The 17,486-nt window shown below is 63.8% G+C and overlaps 2 protein-coding genes across 7 annotated transcripts; both read left to right on the top strand.

Annotated features, from left to right (window-relative positions):
* The first annotated feature begins 65 nt into the window (after nt 1–65).
* LOC125691849 (putative N-acetyltransferase 8B) lies at nt 66–7,810 on the top strand. 6 transcript variants are annotated; one of them, XM_048941757.1, is made up of 2 exons: nt 66–230; nt 7,078–7,810. In XM_048941757.1, exon 2 carries the CDS (start codon nt 7,090–7,092, stop codon nt 7,759–7,761), a length of 672 nt encoding a protein of 223 aa, XP_048797714.1. In that variant the 5' UTR covers nt 66–230; nt 7,078–7,089; the 3' UTR covers nt 7,762–7,810. The 6 variants fall into 6 exon arrangements, with proteins under 6 accessions (XP_048797714.1, XP_048797715.1, XP_048797712.1 ...); XM_048941758.1 differs by lacking the exon at nt 66–230 and adding an exon at nt 279–413; XM_048941755.1 differs by lacking the exon at nt 66–230 and adding an exon at nt 2,116–3,335.
* Nucleotides 7,811–8,350: 540 nt separating this feature from the next.
* On the top strand, nt 8,351–17,362 carry VPS16 (VPS16 core subunit of CORVET and HOPS complexes). The gene is made up of 24 exons (XM_048941720.1): nt 8,351–8,551; nt 8,738–8,826; nt 8,923–9,020; nt 9,645–9,773; nt 10,118–10,262; nt 10,328–10,443; nt 10,646–10,768; nt 11,812–11,867; nt 12,052–12,141; nt 12,555–12,649; nt 12,807–12,883; nt 13,132–13,263; nt 13,377–13,504; nt 13,871–13,906; nt 14,108–14,216; nt 14,286–14,420; nt 14,504–14,612; nt 14,958–15,055; nt 15,459–15,563; nt 15,835–15,912; nt 16,073–16,242; nt 16,392–16,488; nt 16,671–16,774; nt 17,015–17,362. Exons 1-24 carry the CDS (start codon nt 8,499–8,501, stop codon nt 17,157–17,159), a joined length of 2,517 nt encoding a protein of 838 aa, XP_048797677.1. The 5' UTR covers nt 8,351–8,498; the 3' UTR covers nt 17,160–17,362.
* The last annotated feature ends 124 nt before the right edge of the window (nt 17,363–17,486 follow it).

The following is a 17,486-nucleotide window of genomic DNA, read 5'->3' on the forward strand; positions in this document are numbered from 1 at the left end:
ACCCCCCGCACACGACTCCCACCCCCAGCTCCATTGGGCAGTGACGGCCTTTGCTCGTGGGTTTAAAGGTGCTGAGCCCTGTTACGCACGGCGGCCCCGCAGCTCAGCACTCCCGCAGCTGGGCAAAGCCTCCGGGGGGGCGGACGTGGGGCTGGGGGCTCGCAGCTCCCCGTGGGTTGAATTCCTCCCGCCGCCGAGCATCGCTCGCCGCTGCCCGGCCCTGCGCACCGGTAAGGGAAGCGGAGGGGTGCGGGATCCGGCGGCGGAGCGGCTGCTGGAGGGGGGAAGGGAAAGGAGAGCGGGGGGCGGTGCGGGACGGCGCTCGGGCTGCGCGGAGCCACGCACACGTCGTGCGGGGCGCACCGGGGGGCGGCGGAGCTGAGGGAAGCCCGGGTCCGGCTGCGGGGTCTCCGGTAGGGCAGCGCTGGGCCCCGGCGGGACCCCGGGGCTGCGGCATCCCCGGGCTCGGCCCCGTCGGCGGCTCCCGACCTCGGCACGGGCTCTGAATGCCGGGCGCTGAAGCGGCTCGGCCCCCCCGCGAGCGCGGGCACAAAGCCCAGCAGTTCCTCGTTGCTTGCAGCGCGTGCTGCCTCTCCCGTGCCCCTTTGCCCCCGTTGCAATCCTTCGGTGCCCGCTTCCCTCCCCGTGCCCCTTTGCCCCCGCCGTCACCGCCAGCTCCTGTCTGGGCAGCGCTGCTTCCCCCCTCGTCCCACCCTGCAGCCCTCAGGGCTTTGGGCACCCCGGGCCCTGCTGCCTCCTCCCGTCTCTGTTCTCCAGCCTCATCTGCTTCTATCTCATCCATTACCGCCTCGAGCTGCCCGGCTGCCCATAGGGCCTTCCCTGTTCCTTTAGCGCTGAGAAATAAACAGAGACCATGGGAAGGGTGTGATGAGTGTGCCATGGATGTACACAGAATCACAGCATCACAGAATGGCCGGGGCTGGAAGGGACCCCAAGGATCACGAAGCTCCAACCCCCTGCTGCATGCAGGGCCACCAACCTCCACGTTTAATGCTGAACCAGGCTGCCCAGGGCCCCATCCAACCTGGCCTTGAACACCTCCAAGGACGGGGCATCACAGCCTCTCTGGCAGCTGTTCCAGCCCCTCACAGCTCTCTGGGTAAAGAATTTCCCCCTGATGTCCGACCTCAATCTCCCCTCCCTCAACTTCAAGCCATTTCCCCTCATCCTGCAGATATCAACCCTTTCACAGAGTTGATTCCCCTCCCCTCTGCAGGCTCCCTTTAGGTATTGAAAGGCTGCACTGAGGTCACCCTGCAGCTTCTCTCCTCCATGCTGAACAGCCCAGCTCCCTCAGCCTGTCCTCACAGTGGAGCTGCTGCAGCCCCCTGCTCATCTTTGTGGCCCCTCTCCAACAGCCCCCTGTCTTTCTTGTACTGTGGGCTCCAAACTTGGACGCAGTGCTGCAGATGGGGCCTCCCAAGAGCAGAGCAGAGGGGGACGATCACCTCCCTGTCCCTGCTGGCCGCCCCTCTGCTGATGGAGCCCAGGATCCCATTTGCTTTCCGAGCTGCAGGAGCTGCACTGCTGCCTCATAGGAAGTTTTTCATCCATCAGGACCCCCAGGTCCTTCTCTGCAGGGCTGCTTTGAAGCTCCGCTCCATCCAGCCTGTATGGATGCCTGGGATTCCTCTGGCCCAAGTGCAAAACTCTGCACTTTGCCGTGTTGAACCTCACCAGGTTCACCTGGTTTCACCTTTCCAGCCTCTCCAGGTCCCTCTGCATGGCATCCCTTCCTTCAACCGTGTCGACTGCACCGCTCAGCTGGGTGTCATCAGCAAATTGCTGAGGGTGCACTCAATTCCTACATTGCTGTCATTGATAAAGATGTTAAAGAGCACCAACACAGAGCCCTGGGGGACGCCGCTCGTTACCGGCCTCCACCTGGACACAGAGCCATTGCTGAGCACCCTCTGTCTGCGGCCTTTCAACCAGTTTCTTATCCATCGAGTGGTTCCACCCATCAAATCCACATCCCTCCAATTTGGAGATGAGGATGTGGTGGGAGACGTGTGTCCTGGCTGTGCCCATGTGTGGCTTCGTGCCTCCATGTGGCTCATGCCCATGCCGTGAGCTCAGCCCAGCACGGCTCCTCCGTAGCCCGGCATGGGGTCACCGCACTGCAGCCGCACACTGTCGGTGCTGGGGGGCTTTTGGGGGCCTGCTGGACCTCTTGCTGTGCCCCCACCAGCACTGCTGTGCTGTGTCAGTGCAGTGTGGGCAGGGGAAGGCGGTTGGTGTGCGGGGCAGGAGGACATGGGGCAGTGGCTGGAGGTGGATGAACCTCACCGACATCCTCGGGGTCATCAGGCAGGGGCTGCAGCCCATCTGGATGCAGGGCAGTGGGTGCGGAGGCTAGAAGGGAGTCAGGCAGGTTTGCAAAGGCACCATTTGATTGCAGGATGATGTGCTGGGCTGTGACCCACGGGATCCTCATCCCATGTGGCTGAGCTGTGTGCACGGTGCCCCACGGGGATCCGCATCCCGTTTGGATGAGCCGTGCTGGTGAACCCCTATGGGGACACGGGGACCCCTGTGCCATGAGGCTGAGCTGTGTGGACCGAGACCCACGGGGATCCTCATCCCATGTGGGTGAGCCATACGGACGTCCCATGGCACCCTCATCCCATGTAGCTGAGCCCTGTGGGCGATGCCCCACGAGGACCCTCATACCACACGGCTGAGCCTCGCTGGTGACACCCTATGGGGACACGGGGACCCTTGTGCTGCGTGGTGCCAGGCTGGGGACGTGCCCCCCACCCCCACCCCCAGCCCTGCTGCTTCTCAGTCCCGGGGGGGGGGGCTCAACCTCCCTGGGGAGCCTCAAAAACCCAACGCCCCCCAGCTGAGCTGGGACCCACACAGGGACCCGGGCCGTGTCCCCTCGCTGAGCTGGGGTCGGATTCGTGCCTGATCCCCTTAACGCTGCGATGATCAAAGAACATCGGAGCGCTGCCCGCGGGGTCAGTGTCTGCTTACCCATCTCCCCACCCCGCCTTCCCCGCTGCTCCTTCGGCAGTGACGGCCTTTGCTCGTCGGTTTAAAGGTGCTGAGCCCTGTTACGCACGGCGAACCCGCAGCGCAGCACTCCCGCAGCTGGGCAAAGCCACCGGGGGGGCGGACGTGGGGCTGGGGGCTCGCAGCTCCCCGTGGGCCGAACTCCCCCCGCCGCCCGAGCATCGCTCGCTGCGCTGCGCTCGACCCCGGTCCCCACGGGGGCGCTGCGGGATCCCGGCTGCTCGCGGGGCTGCGGGCCCGGCTCGGTGCTGCGGGACCGCCGCTGCCCGTCCGCCGCTGCCCGGCCCTGCGCACCGGTAAGGGAAGCGGAGGGGTGCGGGATCCGGCGGCGGAGCGGCTGCTGGAGGGGGGAAGGGAAAGGAGAGCGGGGGGCGGTGCGGGACGGCGCTCGGGCTGCGCGGAGCCACGCACACGTCGTGCGGGGCGCACCGGGGGGCGGCGGAGCTGAGGGAAGCCCGGGTCCGGCTGCGGGGTCTCCGGTAGGGCAGCGCTGGGCCCCGGCGGGACCCCGGGGCTGCGGCATCCCCGGGCTCGGCCCCGTCGGCGGCTCCCGACCTCGGCACGGGCTCTGAATGCCGGGCGCTGAAGCGGCTCGGCCCCCCCGCGAGCGCGGGCACAAAGCCCAGCAGTTCCTCGTTGCTTGCAGCGCGTGCTGCCTCTCCCGTGCCCCTTTGCCCCCGTTGCAATCCTTCGGTGCCCGCTTCCCTCCCCGTGCCCCTTTGCCCCCGCCGTCACCGCCAGCTCCTGTCTGGGCAGCGCTGCTTCCCCCCTCGTCCCACCCTGCAGCCCTCAGGGCTTTGGGCACCCCGGGCCCTGCTGCCTCCTCCCGTCTCTGTTCTCCAGCCTCATCTGCTTCTATCTCATCCATTACCGCCTCGAGCTGCCCGGCTGCCCATAGGGCCTTCCCTGTTCCTTTAGCGCTGAGAAATAAACAGAGACCATGGGAAGGGTGTGATGAGTGTGCCATGGATGTACACAGAATCACAGCATCACAGAATGGCCGGGGCTGGAAGGGACCCCAAGGATCACGAAGCTCCAACCCCCTGCTGCATGCAGGGCCACCAACCTCCACGTTTAATGCTGAACCAGGCTGCCCAGGGCCCCATCCAACCTGGCCTTGAACACCTCCAAGGACGGGGCATCACAGCCTCTCTGGCAGCTGTTCCAGCCCCTCACAGCTCTCTGGGTAAAGAATTTCCCCCTGATGTCCGACCTCAATCTCCCCTCCCTCAACTTCAAGCCATTTCCCCTCATCCTGCAGATATCAACCCTTTCACAGAGTTGATTCCCCTCCCCTCTGCAGGCTCCCTTTAGGTATTGAAAGGCTGCACTGAGGTCACCCTGCAGCTTCTCTCCTCCATGCTGAACAGCCCAGCTCCCTCAGCCTGTCCTCACAGTGGAGCTGCTGCAGCCCCCTGCTCATCTTTGTGGCCCCTCTCCAACAGCCCCCTGTCTTTCTTGTACTGTGGGCTCCAAACTTGGACGCAGTGCTGCAGATGGGGCCTCCCAAGAGCAGAGCAGAGGGGGACGATCACCTCCCTGTCCCTGCTGGCCGCCCCTCTGCTGATGGAGCCCAGGATCCCATTTGCTTTCCGAGCTGCAGGAGCTGCACTGCTGCCTCATAGCAAGTTTTTCATCCATCAGGACCCCCAGGTCCTTCTCTGCAGGGCTGCTTTGAAGCTCCGCTCCATCCAGCCTGTATGGATGCCTGGGATTCCTCTGGCCCAAGTGCAAAACTCTGCACTTTGCCGTGTTGAACCTCACCAGGTTCACCTGGTTTCACCTTTCCAGCCTCTCCAGGTCCCTCTGCATGGCATCCCTTCCTTCAACCGTGTCGACTGCACCGCTCAGCTGGGTGTCATCAGCAAATTGCTGAGGGTGCACTCAATTCCTACATTGCTGTCATTGATAAAGATGTTAAAGAGCACCAACACAGAGCCCTGGGGGACGCCGCTCGTTACCGGCCTCCACCTGGACACAGAGCCATTGCTGAGCACCCTCTGTCTGCGGCCTTTCAACCAGTTTCTTATCCATCGAGTGGTTCCACCCATCAAATCCACATCCCTCCAATTTGGAGATGAGGATGTGGTGGGAGACGTGTGTCCTGGCTGTGCCCATGTGTGGCTTCGTGCCTCCATGTGGCTCATGCCCACGCCGTGAGCTCAGCCCAGCACGGCTCCTCCGTAGCCCGGCATGGGGTCACCGCACTGCAGCCGCACACTGTCGGTGCTGGGGGGCTTTTGGGGGCCTGCTGGACCTCTTGCTGTGCCCCCACCAGCACTGCTGTGCTGTGTCAGTGCAGTGTGGGCAGGGGAAGGCGGTTGGTGTGCGGGGCAGGAGGACATGGGGCAGTGGCTGGAGGTGGATGAACCTCACCGACATCCTCGGGGTCATCAGGCAGGGGCTGCAGCCCATCTGGATGCAGGGCAGTGGGTGCGGAGGCTAGAAGGGAGTCAGGCAGGTTTGCAAAGGCACCATTTGATTGCAGGATGATGTGCTGGGCTGTGACCCACGGGATCCTCATCCCATGTGGCTGAGCTGTGTGCACGGTGCCCCACGGGGATCCGCATCCCGTTTGGATGAGCCGTGCTGGTGAACCCCTATGGGGACACGGGGACCCCTGTGCCATGAGGCTGAGCTGTGTGGACCGAGACCCACGGGGATCCTCATCCCATGTGGGTGAGCCATACGGACGTCCCATGGCACCCTCATCCCATGTAGCTGAGCCCTGTGGGCGATGCCCCACGAGGACCCTCATACCACACGGCTGAGCCTCGCTGGTGACACCCTATGGGGACACGGGGACCCTTGTGCTGCGTGGTGCCAGGCTGGGGACGTGCCCCCCACCCCCACCCCCAGCCCTGCTGCTTCTCAGTCCCGGGGGGGGGGGCTCAACCTCCCTGGGGAGCCTCAAAAACCCAACGCCCCCCAGCTGAGCTGGGACCCACACAGGGACCCGGGCCGTGTCCCCTCGCTGAGCTGGGGTCGGATTCGTGCCTGATCCCCTTAACGCTGCGATGATCAAAGAACATCGGAGCGCTGCCCGCGGGGGCGCTGCGGGATCCCGGCTGCTCGCGGGGCTGCGGGCCCGGCTCGGTGCTGCGGGACCGCCGCTGCCCGTCCGCCGCTGCCCGGCCCTGCGCACCGGTAAGGGAAGCGGAGGGGTGCGGGATCCGGCGGCGGAGCGGCTGCTGGAGGGGGGAAGGGAAAGGAGAGCGGGGGGCGGTGCGGGACGGCGCTCGGGCTGCGCGGAGCCACGCACACGTCGTGCGGGGCGCACCGGGGGGCGGCGGAGCTGAGGGAAGCCCGGGTCCGGCTGCGGGGTCTCCGGTAGGGCAGCGCTGGGCCCCGGCGGGACCCCGGGGCTGCGGCATCCCCGGGCTCGGCCCCGTCGGCGGCTCCCGACCTCGGCGCGGGCTCTGAATGCCGGGCGCTGAAGCGGCTCGGCCCCCCCGCGAGCGCGGGCACAAAGCCCAGCAGTTCCTCGTTGCTTGCAGCGCGTGCTGCCTCGCCCGTGACCCTTTGCCCCCGTTGCAATCCTTCGGTGCCCGCTTCCCTCCCCGTGCCCCTTTGCCCCCGCCGTCACCGCCGGCTCCTGTCTGGGCAGCGCTGCTTCTCCCCTCGTCCACCCCGGGCCCTGCTGCCTCCTCCTGTGTCCCGACCAGGGGATGGCAGAGGGAGCTTCTCCAGAGCCCCCCCGGGAAGGGAGACCTGCAGCCCCCTGCCTGCTGCTCCTCCTTCCTGCCCAGAGACCCCCTGGCACAGCTACACCTGCAGCCCTGAGCTCACTTGGCTGCTCCAAGTGCTTGGGATTGAGGCACAGATTGCTTAGAGAGGTGTTGGGTGCCCCATCCCTGGTGACATTCAGGTCAGGCTGGAGTGGCTCTGAGCGCCTGATGGAGCTGCGGGTGGCCCTGTTCTTTGGGAGGGGGTTGAACCATCCTCTGGCTTCTGTGAAGGTCCCTTCCAGCTCAAACCACAATGCGACTCTATGAAGGTTCCCTCCAACCCCAACCATTCTCTGCTTCTGACCTGCAGGCCCCAGTGCCCATGGCTCCGTACCGCATCCGGCTGTACCGCGACGAGGACTACGCTGCCGTGCGCTCCCTGTTTGCCCATGGCATCATCGAGCACGCCCCGGCCATCTACAGGCATATGCTGCGCTCCACGCGGGTGCAGCTGGGGCTGCTGGCCCTGTTCACGGCCGTGCGTGCCGCAGCTGGCAGCTGGCTGCTGGCACTGGCAGCCGTGGCGCTGGTGCTGGCGGCCGCCTGGCCCGTGATGCGCTCCTTCAGCACGTCCTACGTGCAGGAGGCGCTGATCACTGATCTGTGCGACATCGACAGCAGCTACATGCGGGCGCCCGACTCCTGCTTCTGGGTGGTGGAGGCCGACGGGGCGGTGGTGGGAATGGTGGCTGTGGCCCCGCCACAGGACCCGGCTCAGCGCGGGGAGGCCCTGGAGCTGAAGCGGATGTCGGTCAGCAAGAATCACCGCGGCCACGGCATCTCCAAGGCGCTGTGCGGGGAGGTGCTGCGCTTCGCCCAGGCGCGGGGCTACAGAGCTGTGACGCTGTACACCTCCATAGTGCAGGTGGTGGCTCAGCGGCTGTACGAGAAGCAGGGCTTCAGGAAGGTGGGTGCCAGCAGCCCCTCGCTGCTTGCCAGCCTGATCTCCTTCCAGATCTTCTATTACCGCCTCGAGCTGCCCGGCCGCCCATAGCGCCTTCCCTGTTCCTGTAGCACTGAGAAATAAAGAGAGACTGTGGGAAGGGTGTGATGAGCGTGTTGTGGATGCCATGTGGCCGTTCCTGTGTGCAGCGCCGTGCCTCCACGTGGCCCCTCACCGTGAGCTCGGCCCAGCATGGCACTGTGCTGCTCTGTCCATCCCCAGGGCCTGCCCAGCCCAGCACAGCATCACTGCCCCATGGCTGCCCACAGTCGGTGCTTTTGGGGTCCGCTGGGCCTCACACTGTGCCCCCACCAGCAGCGCTGTGGTGTGTCAGTGTGGAGCTGCAGGGCAGGGCCTGTGGGTGGCAGGAACACTGCTGTCCCAGAACGTAGGAACAGATTCCCACTGAGCTCCGTGCACAGGGGTGTGAGTGGGGACGGGGGGTGTGAGCTGGTGGTTGGGTGAGACCGTCTGCAGGACACGGGCTGGGGACAGGAGGGGACGGAGCCTGCGCTGGGATGGCGGCGGCGACGGCCTTACTCAAGATGGCGGCGTTTCCCCTTCCTTCTGGTCTTGCCCTCACTCAAGATGGCGGCGTTTCCTCTTCCCTCTGGTCCTGCCCTCACTCAAAATGGCGGCGCTTCCCCTTCCCTCTGGTCCTGCCCTCGCTCAAGATGGCGGCCGCCGTAGCGTCGGTCGTCACGGAGAGGGCGGAAGCGCAGCTGAATTGAACCCAGCCGAGCCGAGCTGAGCGGAGTCGCCGGGAGGGCTCGGCCCCGGCCGGCACCATGGACTGCTACACGGCCAACTGGAACCCGCTGGGCGAAGAGGCCTTCTACCGGTGAGGGGGGGTTGAGCCTCGTGGGGGCGATCTGGGCCTTGTGAGGCAGGTCTGGGGCCTGGGCGTGGGGGGTCCCGGGGCCCGGTGCAGGGCTAGGATTTGTTCAGGGCTCCGGGCCCTAGCACTCCCCCTTATTGCTCTGCACTGTCCGTGTGTCTGTTCGTCTGTCTGCTCACCTGCCCGCAGCAAGTTCGAGCTGTACACCATGGAGTGGGGCCTGAAGGAGGAGCTGCGGGACTGCTTGGTGGCAGCTGCCCCGTACGGCGGGCCCATAGGTAGGGCCGGGACCCCGCGGGGCCGGGCGGGACGGTGCGCCTAACAATGGCCGGGGGGCCGCAGCCGGCTCAGGGGCCGCCCCGTTCCAACCGCAGCTCTGCTGAAGAACAACGCCAGGAAGGAGAAATCCCCCAGCGCCCGCCCGCTGCTGGAGATCTACTCGGCCTCGGGGCTGCTCCTGGCCAGCGTCCCGGTGAGTGCCTGAGCGGGGCTGGCGGAATCCAGCTGCGCGGGGTCTGCTGCCACCCCGTCCCCAAGGCTGTGCCCCGTGCCCTTCCTAGAGGTGCGCGATGTTCATTGAGATGGCCCTGCCCTGGCCGTGGCCCTTGGAGGATGCTGAGCTGAGCCCCTGGTGGCACTGAGCCTTGGGTGGGAGGGTGGCTGTGGAGCTCTGTGTGCCCAGAGTTTCCACCTGGTGCTGCAGGTTCGTGGCTGGGCTGTGAGACCGGCCGCCACCTCAGCCTGTGTGCCTTGGGGCAGCTCCTCTGGGCTGTCTGCAGGGATGCACAGTGCTGCCATGCGTCCTCAGCACCTCCAGCTTTCAGGAGTCACCACTGTGCAGTTCTTGCAGCCCCTGAAAGCTTCGGTTCGGCAGCTGCTCAAAAGCAGCGCTGCGTTGCAAGGGTGCTGGGAGTCTGCAGGGAGAGGGAGGCACCCAGACTGGGAAGAAGAGCACGGGGTGGGGATGGGGAAAGCAGCGCTGGAGCTGTGGGAGTGTCCTCCCTTACCAATGTCTAGAGCTGGGGAAGATACAGGAGGGGTAACCCTTGGCGGCCAGGAGGTGAGCAGCAGACACTGATCAGTTTCCTGCTTGCAGTGGAAGAGCGGCCAGCTGGTGCAGCTGGGCTGGACAGCCAGCGAGGACCTGCTGTGCATCCAGGAGGATGGCACTGTTCTCATCTACAACCTCTTCTGCGAGTTCAAGCGTCACTTCAGCATGGGCAATGTGAGTGGGGCAGGGAAAGAAGGGCTGGGGACTCGTCACCGTGAGGTCCACACAGTTGGATTTGTGCGTTGGAGAAGTGCTGCAAGGCCTCCCTGAATGATGCCAACCCAGTAGGGCCGAGAGCTCCCCCAGCCTCTCTGCAGAGCTCTTCCTTTGGGTGTGAGCTGTGTCCCACAAGCACAGGCGCACGACCTTTATCTGCTGGGATGCTGCTGGCTGCACGGCACAGGGCTGGGCCGTCCTCCCTGGGACAGTTTTGCCCCCAGAGCCCCGGTGCCTCTCTCCCAGCAGCATGGTGCCGTGCCCTGATGCCCCAACCTGGGCCCTTCTTCCCCATGGCACAGGAGGTGCTGCAGAACCACGTGCTGGAGGCGAAGGTCTTCCACACGGAGTACGGCACCGGCGTGGCCATCCTCACTGGAGCGCACCGCTTCTCGTTGACCACCAACATCGACGACCTGAAGCTGCGCAGGATGCCCGAGGTGCCAGGTGCGTCTCCTCCCCCGCTGCTCCTCGCTCTGCCTGGCACGGGGTCCTGACGTTGGTCCCTGCAGGTCTGCAGAAGCCACCCTCCTGCTGGGCTGTGCTGACCCAGGACAGAGTGACCGTCGTCCTGCTGGCGGTCGGTCCAGACCTGTACCTGCTGGACAACACCTCCTGCTCTGTGGTGGTGAGTGAAGCCACGGCAGCATCGATGGGGAGCGGGGCGATCTGCAGCTTCCAGTGCTTCCTGGTGGCTCCTTTCCCCACACCCTGGACAAAGCCATGGAGATGAGGCAGATGGAGCACAGCAGGGGACGGCCACGCTCTGCGCAGCTCTCAGCCCCTTTGTGCTGTGTCCCTGACCATCCCTGTCCTTTTCCTCACCCCAGACACCCCCTGGCATGAGCCCCTCCGCAGGGGCCTACCTGCAGATGGCCGTGTCCTTCAACTACCGCTGCCTGGCGCTCTTCACTGACACTGGCTACCTGTGGATGGGGTTGGCCACGCTCAAGGTGAGCGCCCCTTTCCCTCCCTGCCGCTTGGTGTCGGTGGGAGCCCGCCCTGCTCTGCGCTCCCCCACTGCCTCTCACAGACCTGATGGCATCCCAGCAGTTTCTCCTTACTTACCTGTGGATGCTGCAGCCCCATCCTGCTGCTGTTCACAGGCACCTGTGCTCTGCCATCAGAAAACCCACTCTTTTTGCACCCAGTTTTATACAACACTGCTCACTTTTTCCAAATCCACATTTTACTGGCCTTGTGTCTTCCGTTCTATGTCCAAATACCTCCCAAATAAACAGGCTGCTCCTAATTACTCTTTCCACACCAGATTCTGTTGCATCCATGCCTGAACTTGGTGGTTCTGATATTGTTTTGTAGCAGGCTCAGCCATATTACTGTAGCTGGCGTGGCCGCTCAGGTACAAGTGGTCCATTGTGGTTCACACTGGTGATGTGCTTGGTTGCCTTCCGTACTCTTTGAAGCACATCAACGTTCTTTGGACTTTGTTCATTATTTTGGTCTCAGTTGAGCACAAGCAACTTGCTTTATGTACCGGTGGGCTGCTTGCCAGAGCGGTGGCTGAAAGTTTACAATGACTGTTTGCATGAGTTGATAGTGATAGAACAAGGGGGAAACAGGGGAGGTTTAGGTTGGATGTTAGGAGGAAGGTTATTGCACAGGGAGGTGAGGCACTGGCACAGGTTGCCCAAGGAGGCTGTGATGCCCCAGCCCTGCAGGCATTGGAGGCCAGGCTGGATGTGGCTCTGGGCAGCCTGGGCTGCTGGTTGGTGACCCTGCACATAACAGGGGGTTGGAGCTGGGTGAGCGCTGTGCTCCTTTGCAACCCAGGCCATGCTGGGATTATGAAAGTTTCTCATGCTCAGTCTAACTACTGCACGACATCCTCGACCTTTGTCTGCAGCAGCCACAGCGCTGGCTCCCTCTGGGGCTGCAGAAGCGGCCAGGTGCTTCTGCAGGACGCCTGTGCAGCTTGCTGCCTCCTCAGTGCATGGCTCCTCCTTCTCCTCCTCAACTCTTCTCTTTCCTTCTGCAGGACAAGCTCTGCGAGTTCAACAGCACCATCCGCTCCGCACCCAAGCAGATGGTTTGGTGAGCATCTTCCTGACCTTCCCCCCCTCTGCTTTGGGCCATGCCTTCACTGCACACCTCCATGTGCTCAGCCCTTTGCAGGCCCCGTTTGGCTCCGTGGCTGTGCTGGGGGTCATCCCTCAGGTCCCCACTCCAGGTGCAGGGCTGGGTGGGCTCTCCCTGACCGCGCTGGGGCTCCCTGCAGGTGCACGCGTCCCCGCAGCCGGCAGCGCGCCGTGGTGCTGGCCTGGGACCGGCAGCTGATGGTGGCTGGGAATTCCACGGAGTGCATCCGGTATCCTTTGGGGAGGACGGGCCGTCGCTCCTGCTGGGCGCCTCCTTGGGCCACCGCTGGTGGAAACCACTCCTCTGTCGGGGCCTCCAGACCCTTGGTTCTCTTCTCTGACTTTCCTGGTGGAGAGCAACCCGCCTCCCTCCCAGCTCTGAGAGCAGAGCTTGGCCACAAGAGCCCCTGCGGCTGGTAGGGCTGTGCCAGAGCCCCCCGCTGAGTGCCCAGGGCTGAGAGCCGTCACAGTGGGACAAAAGTTCCTCCAAAGTGGCTGGAAAGAAGGGTCACGATGCGCGGCCCTTTGGGGATGGGCGATCAGGGGTTTGTTCTGTGCCATCCCTGTGGCTGACCTGCTGCTGGTAGAGCTGGGCTGCAGCAGCAGCTGCTTTCTTCCCACGAGCCCTTAGCGAGAGGCACAGATTTGTCCTGGATGAAGACTCCTACCTGGTGCCGGAGCCAGATGGGGTCCGGATCTTATCCCGCACCTCCCATGAGTTCCTGCATGAAATCCCAGGTGAGGCCATCCCAGCCCTGCAGAGGGAGGGCACTGGCACAGGGTCTTGGTTCCCAGATCTTACAGAAGGGTTGGGTGGGAGCAGCGCCCGGCTGGGTGCATCTGGGCTGGGGCAGCCTCTCGTGCTGGCTTTTATTTTTTAACCCCTTTTCTGCAGAAGCCAGCCAGGAAATCTTCAAAATCGCTTCCATGGCACCAGGAGCACTCCTGCTGGAGGCACAGAAGGAGTACGAGGTTTGGCACCCCGTTCTGCTGCACACCTGCCTCCTCCCTTGGGCTGCCCCAATGCAAACCCAGCATTACATGCAGTGTGATGGGAAGGGGGTGGCCTGGAGGTCCCTGCGGGGGCACAGTGCTGCTGTGCAGGCAGTGCAGGCAGCCCCTGCTGTCCCTGGGTTGCTGAGGCTCCAGGCGCCCATCGCTCACCCTGGCTGCAGTGTCCCATGTCCCACAGCTCACCTAGAGGCTGTGCTTCCCTGCAGAAGGAGAGCCAAAAGGCAGATGAGTACCTGAGGGAGATCAAGGACCAGAAACTGCTCCCAGAAGCAGTGAGCCAGTGCATCGAGGCAGCCGGCTATGAGCATGAGCCGGAGACCCAGAAGTCCCTGCTGCGGGTGAGTGAAAAGGGCACGGGGGCTCTGGGTGAGGCTGAAGCTGTTCCCCTCCTGCTGGAGGCTCTCCCAGGGCCCGTCTCATCCCCAGATCCCACACTGGTCTCCTCTTGCAGGCAGCCTCCTTTGGGAAGTGCTTCATCGACAAGTTCCCCCCAGAGAGCTTCGTGCGCATGTGCCAGGACCTGCGGGTGCTCAACTCCATCCGGGACTACCAGATCGGCATCCCCCTCACCTTCACCCAGTATCCTCCGTGGGGCAGGCAGGAGGGCCAACTGTGGAGTCTGGCAGGCAGTGCAAATCTCCTGCCATCAGTGCCAGCCTTGGCCGGGGAGCTGGGATGTAATGGGATGGGGAGGGGTGGCCTCAGATCAGCCGGCCTCAGATCAGCCGGCCCTGCGGTGCTCAGCTGCAGCTTGCACCCTGGGCCCCAGAGCAGGGTCAGCCTCTTGCACTCACTGCACGCTGCTGTGCCCAGCCCCCTGCCTGTGATGCTGAGCCAGCCCTGCACTCAAGTGCCAGCCCTGGAGATGCTGCCACGAGGGGGTGGGCACCCAGCACGCGTTGCCTGCACTCTGCAGGGTCTGAGATGCCCTTGACTGTTGTGCAGATACAAACGACTCACCATCGAGGTCTTGCTGGACAGGTAAGGTTTGCTCCAAACCGGGTTTGATAGCCCTGTCCCTGAGCAGCCCAGGCCGTGCCCAGCCCTGCTGCGGTATCTGTGCAGTCTCTGCTCCCCCAGCCGGTGGCTGAGTGAGCTCTGAGAGCTTGGGACCCCCCTGAAGCCAGCTGAGCTGCACGGCTGCTCGCACAGCACGCTGCTGAGCCCCCCTGTGCCCTCCAGGCTGGTCCTGCGGCGGCTCTACCCCCTGGCCATCCGGATCTGTGAGTACCTGCGCCTCCCAGAGATCCAGGGCGTCAGCCGCATCCTGGCCCACTGGGCCTGCTACAAGGCAAGGAGGGAAGGCTTTGGGGGGTCCTGTGCCGTGTGGGGCCGTGCTGACTGCTCCGCTCCGCTCTAGGTGCAGCAGAAGGACAAGTCTGACGAGGAGGTGGCTTATGCCATCAACCAGAAGCTGGGTGACACGCCAGGCATCTCCTACTCTGAGATCGCCGCCCGAGCGTACGACTGCGGCAGGACAGAGCTGGCCATCAAGGTCTGTGGCACGTCCCGGGGTGGTGGCACCAAGGGCTCAGGGTGATCCTGGCTGTGTGCTGACACCCTCTGTGGTGGCCTCAGCTGCTGGAGTACGAGCCACGCTCCGGGGAGCAGGTCCCACTGCTGCTGAAGATGAAGCGGAGCAAGCTGGCCCTGAGCAAAGCCATCGAGAGCGGGGACACAGACCTGGGTGAGGGGCAGGGCTGCGGCTCCTGCACACACAGAGGGGTCCTGAGGCAGGAGGGACCCCGCAGAACCCAACACTGAGGGGTCTGCCTGCATCCAGGCAGCAAATCTCTCTTGGGAGGGACTTGGAATCCGGGGGAGCCCATTCATGGCTTTGTACTGATGGGGCGGTGGGAGCTTGAGCCCTGCAGGGCAAGGGGGGAGCAATGGGCTCTGCCCTGCACATGGATGCACGCTCACAACCCTTGCAGAGCTGAGGACTGGCTGAGTGTCCCAGCAGTGCTGCCCTGGGCAACTGTGCTGGGGAAGTGTCCTCATCCCCTGTCCTAAAATGCTCCTTCTGCCCCAGTCTACACCGTCGTGCTGCACCTGAAGAACGAGCTGAACCGTGGCACCTTCTTCATGACGCTGCAGAACCAGCCGGTGGCTCTGAGCCTCTACCGCCAGGTGAGGGCTGCCAGCCGTGTGCAACCTGGCTGAGGGCATCCCACAGAATGGCTGGGGTTGGAAGGGACCTCAAGGATCACGAAGCTCCAACCCCCTGCCACAGGCAGGGCCACCAACCTGCCCATTTAATACTACACCAGGCTGCCCAGGGCCCCATCCAGCCTGGCCTTGAACACCTCCAGGGATGGACGGGGCATCACAGCCTCTCTGGGCAGCTGCCCCAGCACCTCACCTCTCTCTGTCAAGAACTTCCCCTGACATCCAGCCTAAATCTTCCCTCCCCAACCCCTGTGTGCTCTGCCCACAGTCCCCACTTCCTTGGCTGGGGACCTGGGAGCCGTGTGATGCAGCAGATGCAGCTCACTGTACCTGCAAGCCCTCACCTCCACCTATTGCTTCCCAGTTTTGCAAGCACCAGGAGCGAGAGACACTGAAGGACTTGTACAACCAGGACGACAACCACCAGGAGCTCGGCAACTTCCATGTCCACTCCAGCTACTCGGAGAAGGTCTGTGTCTGGCAGCATGGGAGGAGCGTAGTGAAAGAGCTGGGGCTTGTTGCCCTGGGGCCCTGTGTTGGAAGTCATCAGCCCCTCCTGTATGCGATGGAGAGCTCCAGCTCCCCCCAGGGTGAGGAGGGGTCCAGCCCTCTGCCCATCTTGTGTGACGATCACGGCAGGGCATCATCGAGCCCCTCAGCCCAGTGGAAGTCCTGCCCTGTGCCCTTGCAGTGCAGCATCTGCATTGCCATGGGGTGATGTGTCTGTTTTCTGTCTCCAGCGCATCGAAGGGCGGGTGGGAGCCCTGCAGAATGCTGTGGATGAGTACTACAAGGCCAAGAACGAGTTTGCTGCCAAGGTGAGCGTGACCAGGGCTGCGAAGAGCAGCTCCCCTGCTCTCAGTGCAGCTGGGCAGCTCTGGGTTCATTGGGGTCACAGCTGCTGTATGGGTTACCGGGTGGAACAGTGCTGTCATTTGCTGGGTCAGAGACCCTTCAGTCTGGTGCTTTACTCCACAGGCCACAGAGGATCAGATCAAGCTCCTGCGGCTCCAGCGACACCTCCAGGAGGACTTTGACAAGCCCTACCTCGACCTCTCTCTGCACAACACTGTCTCCACTCTGATCCAGGACGGTCACCACAAGAAAGCTGAGCAGCTGTACAGGGAGTTCAAGATCCCCGACAAGCGGTGGGTCTGGAATGAGGGCAGTGCTGGACTGCAGCTATGGGTCACAGCTTTGGGGGCACAGTTGGTTTTTCCTGGTGCCACACATGGGCCTTAAGGCGGGGGCTGCAGTGTGCTGGCAGCCATAGGAGCTGTTCTCCTGGTGTCCCCAGGTACTGGTGGCTGAAGATCAGTGCCCTGGCCACCCGCGGGGACTGGGAGGAGATGGAGAAGTTCTCCAAGAGCAAGAAGTCGCCCATTGGGTACCTGGTAAGAGCTTTCCTCACTGGAGGAGGACCTGTCCACGCTCCCTGCCAGCCCTTCTCTCTGTCCACACTCAGTGCTGTCCTGGAGGAGGCTGTGGGCTGCACCGCGCTGTGGGGCTGAGCTGCCCTGGGGGGAGTCTGGTGTGGGACAGCAGGCTCCCTTCACCCCACTGCTCTCCTCCTCAGCCCTTTGTGGAGATTGCTGTGAAGCACCACAACCGCTATGAGGCCAAGAAGTACGCGCCCCGTGTCACCCCTGAGCAGCGGGTCAAGGCCTTCATCCTCGTGGGGTACGTTGGCTGTCTGAGCCTGGGGGGGCAGGAAGAAGCCAGAGGGATGGCTGGGGCTCATGGCAGCAGGGGGATCGTGGTGCAGCAGCACTCCCAGGGCTGTGGGCTTAGGGATAAGGAAACTCTCATCCTTCCGCTGCCAGTGGGGGCAGCCCTGCACCCACAGCCCTGTTTTCTCCCCCTAACCTTATCTCACTGCGGGGTGGGAAATGGTGCCTTCAGCCCCCGTTTTGCCCCCAGGGACCTGGAGCAGGCGGCTGACGCTGCCATCGAGCACAAGAACGAGGCTGAGATGAACCTCGTCCTATCCAAGTGCTCTGCCGCCACTGACAGCGCCGTGATGGAGAAGCTGAACCGGGCTCGTGCTCAGCTCCTGAAGAAGTGAGCCCCAGTGCTCCCCTCCTTGTGGGGGACAGGAGCTCAGCTCCCCCTGTCCTGAGCTCAGGCCGCTCGCTGAGAGCACGTTGCTGCAAGGAGCGGTCCGTGGCTGGGGGCACTGCGGCAGCGCTGTGCTGTGGCTGCCGGCAGCTCCCTGCCCTCTCCTGCTGTCCCCCCTCAATTCTTGGTCAATAAAGAGCGAGAGCCTGCTGTGCTGCGTCCTGGTGCGGAAACGACCCCCGGGAGGGGGGGGGGCCCTGGGGGTCAGGGAGCGATGTGGCGTGGAGCTGTGCTGGGGGGGGGGGGGGGTCCCGTGGGCTCCCAGGGAGCTCTG

The sequence above is a fragment of the Lagopus muta genome, chromosome 4 (genome assembly GCF_023343835.1).
Source record: "Lagopus muta isolate bLagMut1 chromosome 4, bLagMut1 primary, whole genome shotgun sequence".
In the NCBI taxonomy this organism is placed as follows: domain Eukaryota; kingdom Metazoa; phylum Chordata; class Aves; order Galliformes; family Phasianidae; genus Lagopus; species Lagopus muta.